The sequence below is a fragment of the Gopherus evgoodei genome, chromosome 4 (assembly GCF_007399415.2).
Source record: "Gopherus evgoodei ecotype Sinaloan lineage chromosome 4, rGopEvg1_v1.p, whole genome shotgun sequence".
Taxonomy (NCBI): Eukaryota; Metazoa; Chordata; order Testudines; family Testudinidae; genus Gopherus; species Gopherus evgoodei.
The window spans coordinates 24,504,834-24,521,023 of NC_044325.1; the positions used below are offsets into that span (position 1 = coordinate 24,504,834).

At 44.8% G+C, this 16,190-nt stretch overlaps 1 protein-coding gene across 2 annotated transcripts in view; it reads right to left on the bottom strand.

Annotated features, from left to right (window-relative positions):
• Positions 1–16,190, bottom strand: part of PPP2R5C (protein phosphatase 2 regulatory subunit B'gamma) — a 188,303-nt gene that overhangs the window by 147,949 nt on the left and 24,164 nt on the right. For both annotated transcript variants that reach the window (XM_030558740.1, XM_030558739.1), the window contains exon 3: positions 15,880–16,039. In XM_030558740.1, the coding sequence (XP_030414600.1) occupies positions 15,880–16,039 (160 nt within the window). The remainder of the gene's footprint in view (positions 1–15,879; positions 16,040–16,190) is intronic.

Sequence of the window (16,190 nt, forward strand, 5' to 3'; positions counted from 1 at the left end):
GAGTACCACACCTGTCTTGACCCAGCCAGTGCTATGAGAATATCTCCCACTCTTTCCGTGCATAGCTTGAGTAGTCTTGAGGAGTAATAGTACTGGTGGATATACACAAAGCAAAACATGTGTCTGAATGATACGCGTACCATCACATGCCTAGTTTGAGCAGCGGAACAGGTTGTTGATTGACTCCCTTACTTCACGGGAATCTGCCTCAAAATCTCCACAACTCTTGTGGAGATACTGGGCAATCTGCTGCCGCAGGTTATTTGGAAGAGCTATTTTGTTTCTTGTCCCATTAAGGGTAACTTTTCCGTGCCACTCTGCCATCACAGGGTGGTGGGACCATTGCTGTACACAGGTGAGCCGCATAAGGGCCAGGGCAGAAGCCACAGTCTTGGAGAAAACCATCTCTTGATTCCCTGCTCACCCTCAGCAGCAAGATATCTTCCATAATGAATACAGCCTGTGGAAAATGTGGGGACAGGAATGATTATAAGGCCCGCCCCACAGCGCTGGCTCTCCCCAAGAGTCACATGCCCAGTGTACAATATGGTCCTTGAACACTGATCTCCCCTGCCCCTGTGGTTACTCACCATTTTGGGGGTTGTGTGGCTCGTGTGTGTTGCCTGGGATCAGCTAGTTAGTGACAGGCATGTGAATGTGTTTTAAATCACTGAATCAGTGTTCTGTGTGTTGCAAACAATACTGCTTCTGTAAAATTTTGCATTTTGGCTTCACAGATACGACCTTGGAAGCCCAGCCTCCCTCTTTATCATCACTGGATGAATGGCTGCTCAGAATTAGAAAGCAGCAACGAAGAACTAAAGAGGACTTTCTGCATAACATCATGATGCACTCTGTGGCCCAAAAACAAGAACTGAAAGAGTGGCGGAACAGCAAGAAGAGGGACCGAAAGGAGAACGCGGCATGTCAGAACGAAGCCACTGAGCAGCTCTTAAACATTATGGAGTGCCAAGCGGACATGCTCCAGGCGCTACCAGCACTGCAAACCGAGCAGCTCCACACTCTCCCTCCTTTGCAGCTGCTGTCACAAAACACTTTCCCATGTGCCCCCCAGACACCACCAACAGACTCTTATCAACCTCCTGGCTCCAGTATGTACTTGCTGCATTACATTACTTCTCCTTCACAGTTCAACCCTGTGGACTCCTAGTACCTACTGCACTATACTCCAAAGGAGAAGGCTGGATATAATACCTGGACATATACAAATCTTTAACCGTCCCAGAACCCCACCTCGTTTTGGGACCCTCTCTTCCTCTATCCTCCCTCAGTGCTGATGTGTTCTTTTTGTTTGCCTCTCCCTTCCAGTTGTTTTTTTAATAAAAGAACTGTTTTGGTTTGAAAGCAATCTTTACTCTATTAATTGAAAGCAACAGAGTCCTGCAAAGCAACAGGCAATTTTCTTAAACTTTCATAGTGCATTGTCTGCACCAATCAGTCACCTCCTAGCATTACAAGCACTGCACTCCCAAGCATAGCAACAAATATTAGAATCACAGTCATAGACTTTAAGGTCAGAAGGGACCATTATGATTGTCTAGTCCAGGGGTCGGCAACCTTTCAGACGTGGTGTGCAGAGTCTTCATTTATTCACTCTAATTTAAGGTTTTTCACACCGGTAATACATTTTAACATTTTTAGAAGGTTTCTTCCTATAAGTCTATAAACTCTTGTATGTAAAGTAAACAAGTTTTTCAAAATGTTTAAGAAGCTTCATTTAAAAATTAAATTAAATTAAAATGCAGATCTCATCAATTTAGTGCAGTGGTTCTTAATCTGGGGTGCACGCACCCCCTGGGGAAGGGCCGTTGCGCCCCCCCCATACATCGGTTCATTGAGGGGCACATCCTAAGGAGACTTTATAGACCCCCGCCATGTCCAGGGGCTGCTCCCCAAACCAGGTTCCCCCCTCAAGGGTCACAGCGCCGCCCGTGAGCCCTCCCCTCCCCACCTCACCCCGGTGGCCCCTGCCCTAAGTCCACTCACTGGCTTTGCCGAGCTGGGCCGCTGCAGCAGCTCGGCAGGGAGGAGCTGCCTTCTGGAGGCACTGGAGAGCCAGAGTGTCCTGCTTGCGGCAGCAGTGAGACACAGCCATGGAGGAGATGGCGCGGTGCAGGGGGGCAGCAGCCCTGCAAAGGTGGCGGTGCTAGTGGGGAGCAACCACGCCCCGCCACCCTTCCTGCATCCTGGTGCCCCCCAGGGGCTCCTATAGGCTGCAGTGGATGTATACGGGCACCAGCCCCCATGCGCCCCCCAGCTCCCCTGTCACCTAAGGTTACCATATTTCAACAATCAAAAAAAAAAGAGGGGAGAGCCCTGCCCTAGCTCTGCCCCCCATTCACTCCCTCCTACTTCCCACCCCGACTGCCCCTATCAGAACCCCTAACCCCCACCCCCTGCTCCTTGTCCCCTGACTGCCCCCTCCTGGGACCCCTGCCCCTATCTGCCGCCCAGAACCCCACCCCCCACCTAAGCCTTCCTGCTCCTTGTCCCCTGACTGCCCCCTCCTGGGGCCCCTGCCCCTATCTGCCCCCCAGAACCCCACCCCCCACCTCAGCCTTCCTGCTCCTTGTCCCCTGACTGCCTCCTCCTGGGACCCCTGCCCCTATCTGCCCCCCAGAACCCCACCCCTCACCTAAGCCTCCCTGCTCCTTGTCCCCTGACTGCCCCCTCCTGGGACCCCTGCCCCCTGCCCCTATCTGCCCCCCAGAATCTCACCCCCCACCTAAGCCTCCCTGCTCCTTGTCCCCTGACTGCCCCCTCCTGAAACCCCCCCAACTATCCCATGCACTCTACCCCCTACCTGTCCCCTGACTGCCCCAACCCTTATCCACACCCCTGCCCCAAGACAGACACCCAGGACTCCCACGCCCCATCAAACCACTCCCCACCCCCTGACAAGATCCCCAAAACTCCTGACCCATCCAACTCTCCCCCTGCTCCCTGACTGTCCCCTGGAACTCCCCTTACCATGCCCATGCCAGTCAGACACTGGCTCTAAGTGGAGGCAAAACACACTGCCGGGCTGCTGCGTGCACAGCCCCTCCCCTGCAGACTGCTGAGGAAGCAGGTGGAGGGGAGCTGCAGGAGGAGATGTAGGTTGCTGACCCCTGGTCTAGTCTGATCTCCTGCACAACGTAGGCCACAGAATCTCACCCACCCACGCCTGTAATAAACCCCTAACCTACGTCTGAGCTACTGAAGTCCTCAAATCATGGTTTAAAGATCTCAAGGTGCAGGTAATCCTCTAGCAAGTGATCCCTGCCCCACGCTGCGAGGAAGGCAAAAAAAAACAACCCCAGGGTCTCTGCCAATCTGCCTGGAAGGAAAATTCCTTCCTGACCCCAAAGATGGCTATCAGCTAAACCCTGAGCATGTGGGCAAGACTCAACAGCCAGACACCCAGGAAAGAATTCTCTGTAGTAACTCAGATCCCACCCTATCTAACATCCCATCACAGGTCACTGGGCATATTTACCGCTAATAGTCAAAGATCAATTAATTGCCAAAATTAGGCTATCCAATCATACCATCCCCTCCATAAACTTCTCAAGCTTAGTGACTTTCAGCTTCAAACTACTGCCTCAAGGCATCCCTGATCCTTATGGCCCCAAGCTGCGCTCCTCTAATAGCCCTGGTCTCTGGCTGTTCAAATTCAGCCTCCAGGCACTAAGCCTCAGCAGTCCAGCCCTCAGTGAAGCTTTCACCCTTCCCTTCACAAATATTATGGAGCATACAGCACACGGCTATAAGCGTAGGAATATTGTCACCAACCAGGTCCAGCCTCCCATACAGGCAGTGCCAGCAGGCCTTAAATGGCCAAAAGTACATTCAACTGTCATTCTGCACTTGCTCAGCCTGTTGTTGAACCACTCCTTGCTGCTGTCAGGGTGCCCTATTTATGGCTTCATATACCACCGCATTAAAGGGTAGGCAGGGTCTCCCAGGATCACAGTGAGCATTTCAACTTCCCCTACAATGATCTCATCTGGGAAGACAGTCCTTGCCTGCAGCTTCCTGAACAGACTAGTGTTCCAAAAGATGTGTGCATCACGCAACTTTCTAGACCAGCCTGCGTTAATGTCCATGAAATGCTCGCAGTGATCCATGAGCACCTGGAAAACCATAGAGAAATAGCCCTTCCAATTAATATCCTCGGGTAGCTAGGTGGTCTGGTGACAGAATTGGAATATGCTTGCCATCTATTGCACTTCCACAGTTAGGGAAGTCCATTTGTGCAAAGCCATAAACAATGCCACACACGTTGCCCAGAGTCACAGTCTTTCTGAGCAGCATGTGATTAATGGCTCCGCACACTTCCATTAAGATGTTCAACGGTCAACTTTCCCATTCCAAACTGTTTAGCAACCTGGAGTAGCCAGCTTCCATAGTGCAATCACCATGCACTTCTCCAATGGCAAGTCAGCTCTCATTCTCGTGTCCTTGTGCCGCAGGGCTGGGATGAGCTCACACAGTCCCATGAATGTGGCTTTCCTCATCCAAACGTTCTACAGCCACTGCTCGTCACCCCAGACATGCATGATGATGTGATCCCACTATTCAGTGCTTGTTTCCTGAGCCCAAAACTGGGATTCCACTGCGGTCAGCAGCTCTATGAATGCCACACGCAATCTCGTGTCGTAGCTACTATGTATGGTGAGATTAATGTTGAACTTCTCTCGCCTTTGTAGTTTAAGGAATAACTCCACTGCCACTTGTGAGGTGTTAGTGAGAGCAGGCAGCATATTGGTCAACAGTGTGGATCCATTCCTGCAGACCGAAGAGGCAGAGCACGCAGTACACAAACCACTGAAAGATGGTGACAAATGCATGCGGAAGCACAGAGATTGCTGGGATGTGAAGCAATGCATCACAGCACTGGGACAGGACCCAGGAAACCCCCTCAACCCCCTCCACATTCCCACAACTCTTAGCGGCAGAAGAGAAAGAGATGCTCTGTGAGATAGCTGCCCGGAGTGCACTGCTCCGAATACTGCTGCAAGTGTGAACGTGCTATTGCACAGGTAGCTGACAGTGTGAACGCACAACAGTGTTTCCTCTTCAGCACTCTCTGAGTGGCGTTGTACCTGCTGGCGCTGTAACTCTGCAGTGTAGACATACCTGATACAGCTTAGAGAAAAAAAACGAAGGTGAATAGCCTTGGTGAATGCTGCGCAAACTTTTCCAGGTACACCCACTCTTACCATTAACGGAATCTGTCAGTTTTTCTCCTCCCCGTTTACTGAACAGTGAAGGCTTCCTCAGCAGTGGAGCTGGGCTGAAGGCAAAGCTGGGGCAGAACTGGGGATGATGGGGTGCTGGGGCTAGAGGCAGAGCTGGGCCTGGGGGTCTGAATGGGGCTGGGGGAAGAGCATAGCAGGAATCATGGCACTCCCTCTCTGTTCCCATGGGGGCTGGTCCAGGCATGGAGGCAGAGCAGGACAGGGGGCTCATAGACTCATAGACTCTAGGACTGGAAGGGACCTCGAGAGGTCATAGAGTCCAGTCCCCTGCCCTCATGGCAGGACCAAATACTGTCTAGACCATCCCTAATAGATATTTATCTAACCTACTCTTAAATATCTCCAGAGATGGAGATTCCACAACTTCCCTAGGCAATCTATTCCAGTGTTTAACTACCCTGATAGTTAGGAACTTTTTCCTAATGTCCAACCTAAATCTCCCTTGCTGCAGTTTAAGCCCATTGCTTCTTGTTCTATCATTGGAGGCTAAGGTGAACAAGTTTTCTCCCTCCTCCTGATGACACCCTTTTAGATACCTGAAAACTGCTATCATGTCCCCTCTCAGTCTTCTCTTTTCCAAACTAAACAAACCCAATTCCTTCAGCTTTCCTTCATAGGTCATGTTCTCAAGACCTTTAATCATTCTTGTTGCTCTTCTCTGGACCCTCTCCAATTTCTCCACATCTTTCTTGAAATGCGGTGCCCAGAACTGGACACAATACTCCAGTTGAGGCCTAACCAGCGCAGAGTAAAGCGGAAGAATGACTTTTCGTGTCTTGTTTACAACACACCTGTTAATGCATCCCAGAATCACGTTTGCTTTTTTTGCAACAGATGCAAATGAGGCTGGAGGAGGCTAAATGAGGCTGGGGGAGGAGCGAGCATAGGGCCAGAGCAGGGTGCTCCCTTCCCACCCCCAATGGGGGCTGTCCCAAGCCCCACTGTGTACAACCCTGAACATTCATCCACATCCCCTGGGGGGAGGAGGGACATGCCCCCCAGTTTGGGGACCACCGCCTTAGGTAGGCACTTTGGATGAGGTCTTAAATATACCTTCTCCTTGGAAAACAAAGTAAAGGGAGAGCCACTATCTCTTCAATCCTTTGAGCAGAAGTGATGGTCAACAAGGCGGCCATCTTCACAGACAGATGTAGCAGCAAGCATGTAGCTAATGGTTCAAAGGGTCATTTCATGAGATGGTAAAGAACCAGGTTGAGATCCCAAAGCAGTGTAAAGGCTCTAAATTAGTGGGGAAAGATTCAGAAGTCTTTCAGGAATCTAACTGTGGTCGAATGAGCAAATACTGAGAAACCTTTACTGGTACATGGAAAGCTGTTACTGCCGCTAAATGAACCTTGATGGAACTCTTAGAAAGGCCTGAATTTCTCAATTCCAACAGGTAATCCAAGGCTGAGGAAACAAACAGGATATGAGAAAGATGACACCAGTTACACCAAAGGTTATATCCTCTCCATTTCTGAAGGTAAATATGTCTTGCAGATTCTTGTCCACTACTTAACAGTATATTTTGTACTTCTGATGAACACACAATCTCTAGACTTAAGAACCATTGAGGAACCAAGCTTGTAGTTGCAGGATATTCAGGTTGGGGGGAAGTGTCTGACACATATTCTGAGACAACGGTCAAGGCTTGACCAGGAGCTGCTGGCAAAGGACAAGAGGTGAGTTTGATAAGGTAAGGAAATCAAACCTGTCTTGGCCAAGTTGTTGCAATCAAAACGACTTCTGTTTGGTCCTGTTTGATCTTGACAAGGACCTCTAAGAGCAACGGAATTGCAGGATATGGATTTAAAAAAAACGACTCTTTGTCCATGTGACAAGCAAAACATCTCTCAGAGATTGAGCACCAAGCTGCCCTCTGGAATAAAATTTCCTGCATTTTCTGTTGGCTGCCATGGCTAAAAGGTTGACCTCTGGACATTTCCAAGCCTGCTTAGTGAATTGTTCCCACTGTTCTTAGTTAATTCCCCCAGGAGTATAAAACAGGTATAAAATTTTAAGGCCCCTTTACATTGCCAGAGTGGTGTAAAGGAGCCTTATCATAAAGGACTGTATGGTCTTATAAATGCTTACAGTGCTTTAGTGATTAGAACTGGGCTAAGTTTTTGGACTGAAAAAAATTCCTATCAAAATGTGCTCCAGAAAGTGTTTTCTACTGACCTTTTTGGAGATGGTCAGTAGCCAGTATAAACTGAGCGAGTCCCCAGGCCTCAATTGTTCTTCAGTTGCCTATGATCATAATGGTCCCTTCTGACCTTAAAGTCTATGAGTCTATGAAACACTTAGCATATGGCTGCACATATTTATTGACTAATAATTAGAAGTAAAGGGTCAATACTAGCTATATTATTATAAGACTGAAGAGGTTTGGTGATTTCCTCCAAAGCTCCTCACTCCCATTCTCCATCCATTGTATTGTAGTTTAAATAAATTTCCAAAATAATTGATACTAGCTGGATTATATCGCATTATTTTGAGAAAAAAATGCAGAATTTTAAAACATTGAGTGCAGATTTTTTAATATTTTTGCACAGAATTTTAATTTTCTGGGGCACAGAATTCCCCCAGGAGTAAGAAATGCATATACTAGTTCAAACTGGATTCTCCAGAGACCAACAGACAAAGAAAGGGCTTTTGGATAAACAGCCTGGTTTTCAAACAGCTCAGGCCTTCTCTCTGATCCAACAAATGGACAGGCAGGGAGTCAAATCGGAACCAAACTGGAACCAGAGATTCAGTTCAAACTGGTATCTTTACTTCAACTGAAACCAAACCTGAGCCAATATTTTTCCTACCAACTGAACTAGAACTAAGGGGGGCAGGGGGAAGGGTTTCCTGGTTAAAATAAAGGTTCAGCATTTCTTAATCTCAATATTATAAAACAACACAACAAATAGGCATGTGATTTCTACCAGAAAGGCCTGCCCCAGCATAATGAGAAGAGGATGTGAATGAGAATAGAAGGAGGCTGGCCCACAAAAATAGTGGGGGAAAGGGAAGTTTAGGGGCTGCCTGCATACCACATGAGGCAACAAGGGGCCCCAATGGCAGATCAACCATCTCTCAGATTCTCGCCAAGAAGAGGTGGAATGCTCCCCGTCCCAGAGGCTAACAGTGATTCTTCAAGCCCAAGAAAAAAAGTAATGGCTCCCCAGTTCTTACACAGGCCTCTTCCCATCTATCCCCAACCTCTGGGCCAGAGCTCTCCTTCCAGTTGAGGCAGGACCCATGCCACGAACTCAAATTTATCCTTTCACCGCAGAGGTCCAATATGACAGAAAATATTAGATGATGTTATTTTAGTTCACTCAAACAAGTTGTTCATAAATAGTCGTGTTTATCTGACAACACAAAAACACTAGGAAAACTCAAGTAAGGTTAAAATTTTTTTTAAAAAGATAAAAAAATCAAAAGGCGTTTGACTTGCTACTGCATGATATTTTGATTAAAAATTGAATAATATAAAATTAATATGGCACACATTACATGGATTAAAAGCTGGCTAACTGATAGGTCTCAAAATATAATTTTGAACAGGGAATCATTATCAAGTAGGTATATTTCTAGTGGGGTCCCGAAGGGATCTTTTCTTGGATCTATGTTATTTAGCATTTTTATCAGTTACCTAGAAGAAAACACAAAATCATCACTGATAATATGCAGAGGATGTAAAAATTGCAGGATGGTAAATAATGAAGAGGACAGGCCAGTAATACAGAGCAATCTGGATCACTTGGTAAGCTGGGCACAAACAAACAATACCCATTTTAATATGGCTAAATGTAAAAGTATACATCTATGAACAAAGAAGGTAGACCAGAGGTTCTCAAACTGTGGTCCGTGGACCACAAGTGGTCTACGAGCCACACTCAGTGGTCCGCAGACAGTTCCCTCTGAGACAGAGGTTCTCAAACTGTGATCCATGGACCACTACTGAGCCGCAAGCTCCATTCAGGTGGTCTGAGGATAGTTCTCTCTAAGGTGCACACCTGGGTGGTCGCACACAAGAGAATTAAGGGCTATCCACCTAATTAGTGGAGCCACGCTTGGACCTTAAAGAAGGTGCACATGTACGATGAGGTGGTGGCCTTGGAGGGAATAGGGGGTAGGTGTGACGGGGCAGTGGAGAGAGAAGAGGAAGTGGGGGGAATTTGGGACATGCAGGGCTGCAGCAGCCAGAGAAAGAGCTGACTTTCCCCAGCTCCAGGGCTCTGGTTGCCGGGGACAGACAGCCCTCCCTTCCCAGCCCCAGCATGGGGCTATTGCAGTGGGGAAGAAAGGGAGAGACCCCCCCTCTTCCCTGCTCCAGCTCAGGGGCTGCTGTGCTGGGGGAAAAAGGAAGGACCCCCCCCTTCCCAACACCAGCTCGGGGGCTGCTGCAGCGAGGGAGAGAGGGCACATCCATCGGATTAGAAACCTAAGACTGCTGATATTAAAATATGAGTTGTGTGCTTTTATGTGTAATAAAAAAAAGTTTATTACTACTTTTTTAATATAGCACTTTTAATCAAAATGCTTTACAATAGTTAGCTAACAGTACAAACATCATTCAGAAAGATCATTAAGTGGTCCGCCAAGACCCTCACCAATTTTCAAGTGGTCCGCGAAAAAAAGTTTGAGAACCACTGAGGTAGACCATACTTAACACAATGGGGGACTCTAACCTGAGAAGCAGTGACTTTGAAAAAGATTCAAGGCTTGTGGTGAATAATCAATTCCCAGTGTGACACTGTTTCCAAAGGGCTAATGGGAGCCTCAGATGCATAAGCAGGGGAATCTTGAGTAGAATCAGAAGGGTTATTTTACTCTTGGATTTGGCACTGGTTTGACCATGGCTGGTATACTGTGTCCAGTTCTGGTGTCCACAATTCAATTCAAGAAGAACGCTGATAAGAACAGGGTCCAGAAAAGAGCCATCAGAATGATTAAAGGCTTAGAAAACATGCCCCTACAGTGACAGATTGAAGGACCTCAATCTATTTAGTTTAATAGAGATGAGATTTGGGGTTGACTTGATTACAGTCTACAAGTACCTATATGAGGATAATTTGATAACAGGCTTTCCAATCTAGCAAGGAAAGGTATAACAAGATCCAATGGCTGGAAGTTGATGCTAGACAAACTCAGCCTGGAAATACAGTGTAAATTTTTAACAGCGAGGGTAATTAACCACTGGAGCAATTTGTCAAATGTAATTTATAGAAGACAGAAATTTTCTAAAAGATCTGTGCTAGGAATTATTTTGGGGAAGTTCTATGGTCTGTGTTATACAGTGAATGCCAGTGAAAATCAGGTAGGATCAGAGGCTAAAATAGAGAAATAAGTTAAAAATTACTTAGACAAGTTAGATATCTTCAAGTCACCAGGGCCTGATGAATACTCAAGGCGCTAACTGAGGAGATATCTGAGCCATTAGCAATTATCCTTAAAAAGTCATGGAAAACAGGAGAGATTCGAGAAGACTGGAAAAGAGCAAATATAGTGCCAATCTATAAAAAGGGAAATAAGGACAATCTAGGGAATTACAGAGCAATTAGCTTAACTTCAGTACCTGGAAAGATAATGGAATAAATAATTAAGTAATCAATTAGAAAAACCTAGAAGATAATAAGGGGATAAATAACAGTCAGCATGGATTTGTCAAGAACAAATCATGTCAAACCAACCTAATAGCTTTCATTGACAGGGTAACAAACCTTGTGGTTGGGGGGGAAGTGGTAGATGTGGTAAATCTTGACTTTATACTTTTGATACTGTCTCACATGACCTTCTCATGAACAAACTAGGGACATGCAACCTAGATGGAGCTACTATAAGGTGGATGCATAACTGGTTGGAAAACTGTTTCCGGAGAGTAGATATCAGTGGTTTACAGTCGTGCTGGAAGAGCATAACGAGTGGAGTCCCCTAGCGATCAGTTCTGGGTCTGGTTCTGTTCAATATCTTCAATAATGATTTAGAGCAGGGGTTCTCAACCTTTTTCTTTCTGAGGCCCCTCAACATACTATAAAAACTTCACAGCCCACCTGTGTCACATAACTGGCTTTCTATGTATAAAAGTCAGGGCCAGCATTAGGGGGTAGCAAACAGGGCAATTGCCTAGGGATCCATGCCACCGGGGCCCCCACAAAGCTACATTGCTCAGGCTACGGCTTCAGCCCCGGGTGTCAGAGCTTAGGGCCCTGGGCTTCAGCCCCATGCGGTGAGGCTTCGGCTTTCTACTCTGGGACCCAGGAACTGTAATGCTGGCCCTGCCTGGCAGCCCCCTAAAACCTGCTTGCAGTCCTCCAGGGGGCCCAGACCCCTGGTTGAGAATCACTGATTTAGATAATGACATAGAGAGTACATTTATAAAGTTTGCGGAAGATACTAAGTTGGGAGGAGGTTGCAAGTGCTTTGAAGGATAGGATTAAAATTCAAAATGATCTGGACAAACTGGAGAAATGGTCTAATGAAATTTAGTAAAGACAAATGCAAAATACACTTTTAGGAAGGAACAATCAGTTTCACACATGCAAAATGGAAAATTGCTGCCTAGGAAGGTGTATTGCAGAAAGGGATCTGGGAATCCTAACAGATCACAAGCTAAATATGAATGAGCAGTGGAAAACTGTTGCAAAAAAAGCAAACATCATTGTTAGTGATGATAATATAGTATTTAGGCCTGTTTATTAGCCTGAGGTAGAATTTGGGGTTTTGTTTGCCAGTCTGACTTTTGATACTCTTATACCTTACTAACATGTGTGAACAAAACACAAAGACACTGTGTGTTGCATCTGCCCACAGCCACATGGGGTTTATAGCACAATGAGAAAAGAGTGAAAGGTTGCTGGGTATGGTGGGAGTTTAATATATAGATGAGTGTACACTTGAAGGCTGCCTGACTCCTCTCTCAAGCCAAGGTCAAGCAACCTGCTGGGAGGGGCGAAGAGCATGGGGATGGAGGGTATAAGAAACACTAAAAGCCAAAGAAACGGTGACCCTGGATGAAACACAACCTCACTCCCTACCCCTCCAGTGGATTAAAAAAAAAAAAAAAAAAGATGTTACCGAAGCCCCCAGACTCACGACCCTCCAAAATGGACCATGACCATAAATTGTATGCGGGGGCCGCTAGAGGTGTGCACTAAAGGTATAATTAAGCCTGCTAAGAATGAGGAGAGGGGACAGGAAAAGCTCTACTGGTGTACAGAACTGAGATTATGCTTGCTTGGTAACCTCAAACATCGCATTGCCTACACTTTGGATTCCGGCCTTCTGCTTTCTGTCTCCGTGACAAGAACCAAGGAAGGGCGAGGAGAAGCCCTAACAATCATTCTGGGATGTATTAGTAGGAATGTAAGCAAGACATGAGATGAAATTCTTCCACTGTACTCCATGCTGATTAGGCCTCAATTAGAGTATAGTATTCAGCTCTGAGCGCCACATTTCAAGAAAAATGTGGACAAACTGGAGAAAGTCCAGAGAAGAGCAATAAAAATTATTAAAGGTCTAGAAAACATGACCTATGAGGGAAGATTGAAAAAAATTGGGTTTGTTTGGAGTAGAGAAGACTGAGAGGAGACATGATAAATTTTCAAGTACACAAAAGGTTGTTACAAGGAGAAGGGAGAAAAATTCTTCTCCTTAACCTCTGAGGATAGGACAAGAAGCAATGGGCTTAAACTGCAGCAAGGGAAGTTTAGTTGGACATTAGGAAAAATTTCCTAACTTTCAGGGTGGTTAAGAACTGGAATAAATTGCCTAGGGAGGTTGTGGAATCTCGATCACTGGAGATTTTTAAGAGAACGTTAGAAAAATACCTGTCAGGGTAGTCTAGATCAGCGGTTCCATCACCCAGGACTGAAGACCTCAAGCTTTGGCACCCCCCTATGGAGGCAGAGGTTGGGCTTTGTCCCTCTGCCCCTACTCTAGGTGGTGAGACTCAGGCTTCAGTCTCCCTTCTAGAGGTCATTTAATAATATTTGTTGTCAAAAGGGGGTAGCGGTGCAAGCAAGTTTGAGAAACCTCGGTCTACATAATATTTAGTCCTGCCATAAGTGCAGGGAACTGGACTAGATGACCTCTCAAGGTCCCTTCCATGCTTACAATTCTACGTGCATATTACATATATTACACAAATCGTCAAGAGCAGTGGGATGAAAGATACTGTGAAAATGTTAAGGGAAGAGGGGTTTGTTTTTTTTAAGTTATAATATCTTACTGAAGTTATGTTTTTATAAAAATAGGACTGAATACACTTTCAAACAAAAATGCACAGAACTGAGTGAACTTCAGTGCTGAAACAGTATTTTATATTTAATCATCATCCAAGAGGTTCCGTGTTTTCTTCTAATGGCAAACTTATTGCTATGTATTTTTTATTCACCTAGTGAGCTTAAACGGATAGATTTTCAAACTCAAAAGGATCGGGTATATATTTTAAAGAATATAACATTTACCATGTGACATTACCACAGTAAAAAGTATTCCTTCTCTTTGAATACTTATACTGTAAAATCAAGACTGTATTTCATTAGAAAAAAAAATTCTGCATGTTCTGTGTTTCATAACAGAAAACTTTTCCAGAAGTCATAACATTATTAAAAGACCATTCTGCAATCGAATCTTATTTCTCAACAGATCAAGAGTGTGTTAGAGTCTTCTGGTTTTCAACAATGCACCTCAGTGGTTAATCCAAGAATTTGTTTGAGGGACTGGTAATAGGATAGAATTTTCCACCTCCATGACACTTACCAAGGTCAAAACATTGTTGCCAGTTTTTAATGGACTGTTTCTCATATCAATATTGACAGCCCAGTTTACAGTTTAAGCACTGAAGCCAAGGTCTGAATGGGCATGGACCCTTAACTACCTTGTACTCCCTATGTGTTCTCTCGTCTTATTCTTTGATTGTAAACTTTGAGCAGGTAACATCTTTTTGTTATGTGTTTGTACAGTGCCTTTCACAATGGGTTACTATCACAATACACAAATAATTCTTGTCCATAGAAGTGGTCATGCCAGAACAGGATTCATTACACTAGCAGGGTTGTATGAAGAAGCGTGCAATAACACTGCCCTTCTTTGGGTAAAGAAAGGTTGTTGGTCTCCTGGGCTGTGACCTAAGTATTAAATTCACCACTTCACAAAGAACGGAAAGTAATGCAAAAAATAAGTTGTCATCATGTAACTATGGTGGAATGGTCAGGATAGCTGAACACACATAGAGATGTGTATGTTAATGTTATTTAGTCTGTGGCACTAAGGTATTTTTTATTTACAGGTTTTATAAAATAAATGAAAAGCATCTGTTAAGGAAGCAGTTAGCACCTCTTGAAAGAAACCAATAAATGTTCCATTTTGAGACTGCTCTGCTAACGCAGCGCACGAGTTGCTGCAAAATATTTTTCTTCCTTTGTTTATCACTAATGTCATCTGCTTCGAAAAAGGACAGTAGAGCCTAACCCTCCCTATTCTTGCAAAAGTGTCACATAACGAGCAAAAGAGTTAACACTGGCTTAAAAACTAACAGAATTTTCTCATTTTCAAAGACCATTAATAAATTTAAGTGGGGAAATGAAGAATTTAGGGAAAAGTCTCTCTTAGATACTTTCACACTGCCTACAACACAGTTGTTAAAATACACCACTCTCACACTTTCACTTCCATCTTTAACAGATACCAAAAAGCAATACATACCCCGCCTCTGAACTTGCTCTCTAGCACAAAACTTTAAAGCAACCTCGGTCACTTTTGTATCAACAGATCAGTTCATCTGACATCATATATGCCACATGTTCGGAAGTTGTTCTGCCTTAAAATTGCTGATGTCACTGTTTAGGTTTTGCGCTATAACAGAAGTTTGTACAAAATGGACTACTAGCAGAAACAAGTAGTAATAAGATATCAAAGAAAAGTTAGAAATTGTCTCCCTTCACCAAAGCTGGTCAATGTGGTTTCAAAACTTCACAAAACTTAAGACTTTGTTCTAATCAAAAAGGGAGAAATTCACTTACACTCAGAGGGCTAGCACAAGGCCTCCTAGACCACTTTAGTCCTCCAGAAGGATGCAGGCAGATTAGACACATAAAAGGGGCTCCACATCCACTAAATTCCAGAGGTTAGTTTAGCGCTGGTCCTGAATAGGGTTGTGTGGAGGGAGTTGAGTGTATTTAGGATGAGGAGGGCTGCTGAATCTGAGAATTCTGTGGCCCTAAAGCTGCTGCAAAAGGAGGAGTGGGGGTGATGGAGGAATGCCAGCTGCATGGCCTACCTGTGGGTTTTGGTGTGTGAAATCTAAGCCTCTCAACACTGCTTAGTCTTCCACACAAAATCCAGTTACAACGGTTTTACGTGGAAATAAGTGAATTTCACCCTAACGTAGCATCTCGTCAAGCTGTGCTCAAGTGATAATTACACATATACCAACCTTGATTTTTTGGGCAGGGGGAGGGCGTACATCAGGAAATCTTCATTTCAATTTGTGATAGAAGACAACATATTTATATAAAGTAAAGCCAACTTTTGGAAATTAAAGTGTGTGTCTATTATTAACTTACCCCTAAGAACTCCAAAACTTTAACAAAGATCATAGAAGGAAAAAAACAGATACCTTTTAAAGCTGGCAGTTTTTGGAGTTCTCTGTTATTGCTAACATTAAACCTTGAAGAACTCTGCCGTTTTTCCTTCTTCAGTACAGTTTGTGGAGCAGGTACCTTGATTTTAGATAACTGTGCTGGGGGAGGAGCGCTGTTTGTTTTTTTGTTTGACACCTGTTTTAAAAAAAAACACATTTAAATGTAGTTGAGCTTGTTAAACAGAACGATCTAAAAACAGAGTTAGGTTACAGGCAAGTTTGATTTAGCTAAAAACAGAATAAAATTCTAATCAACTCACGCTATCTTACCTCTGACTGCACAGCCA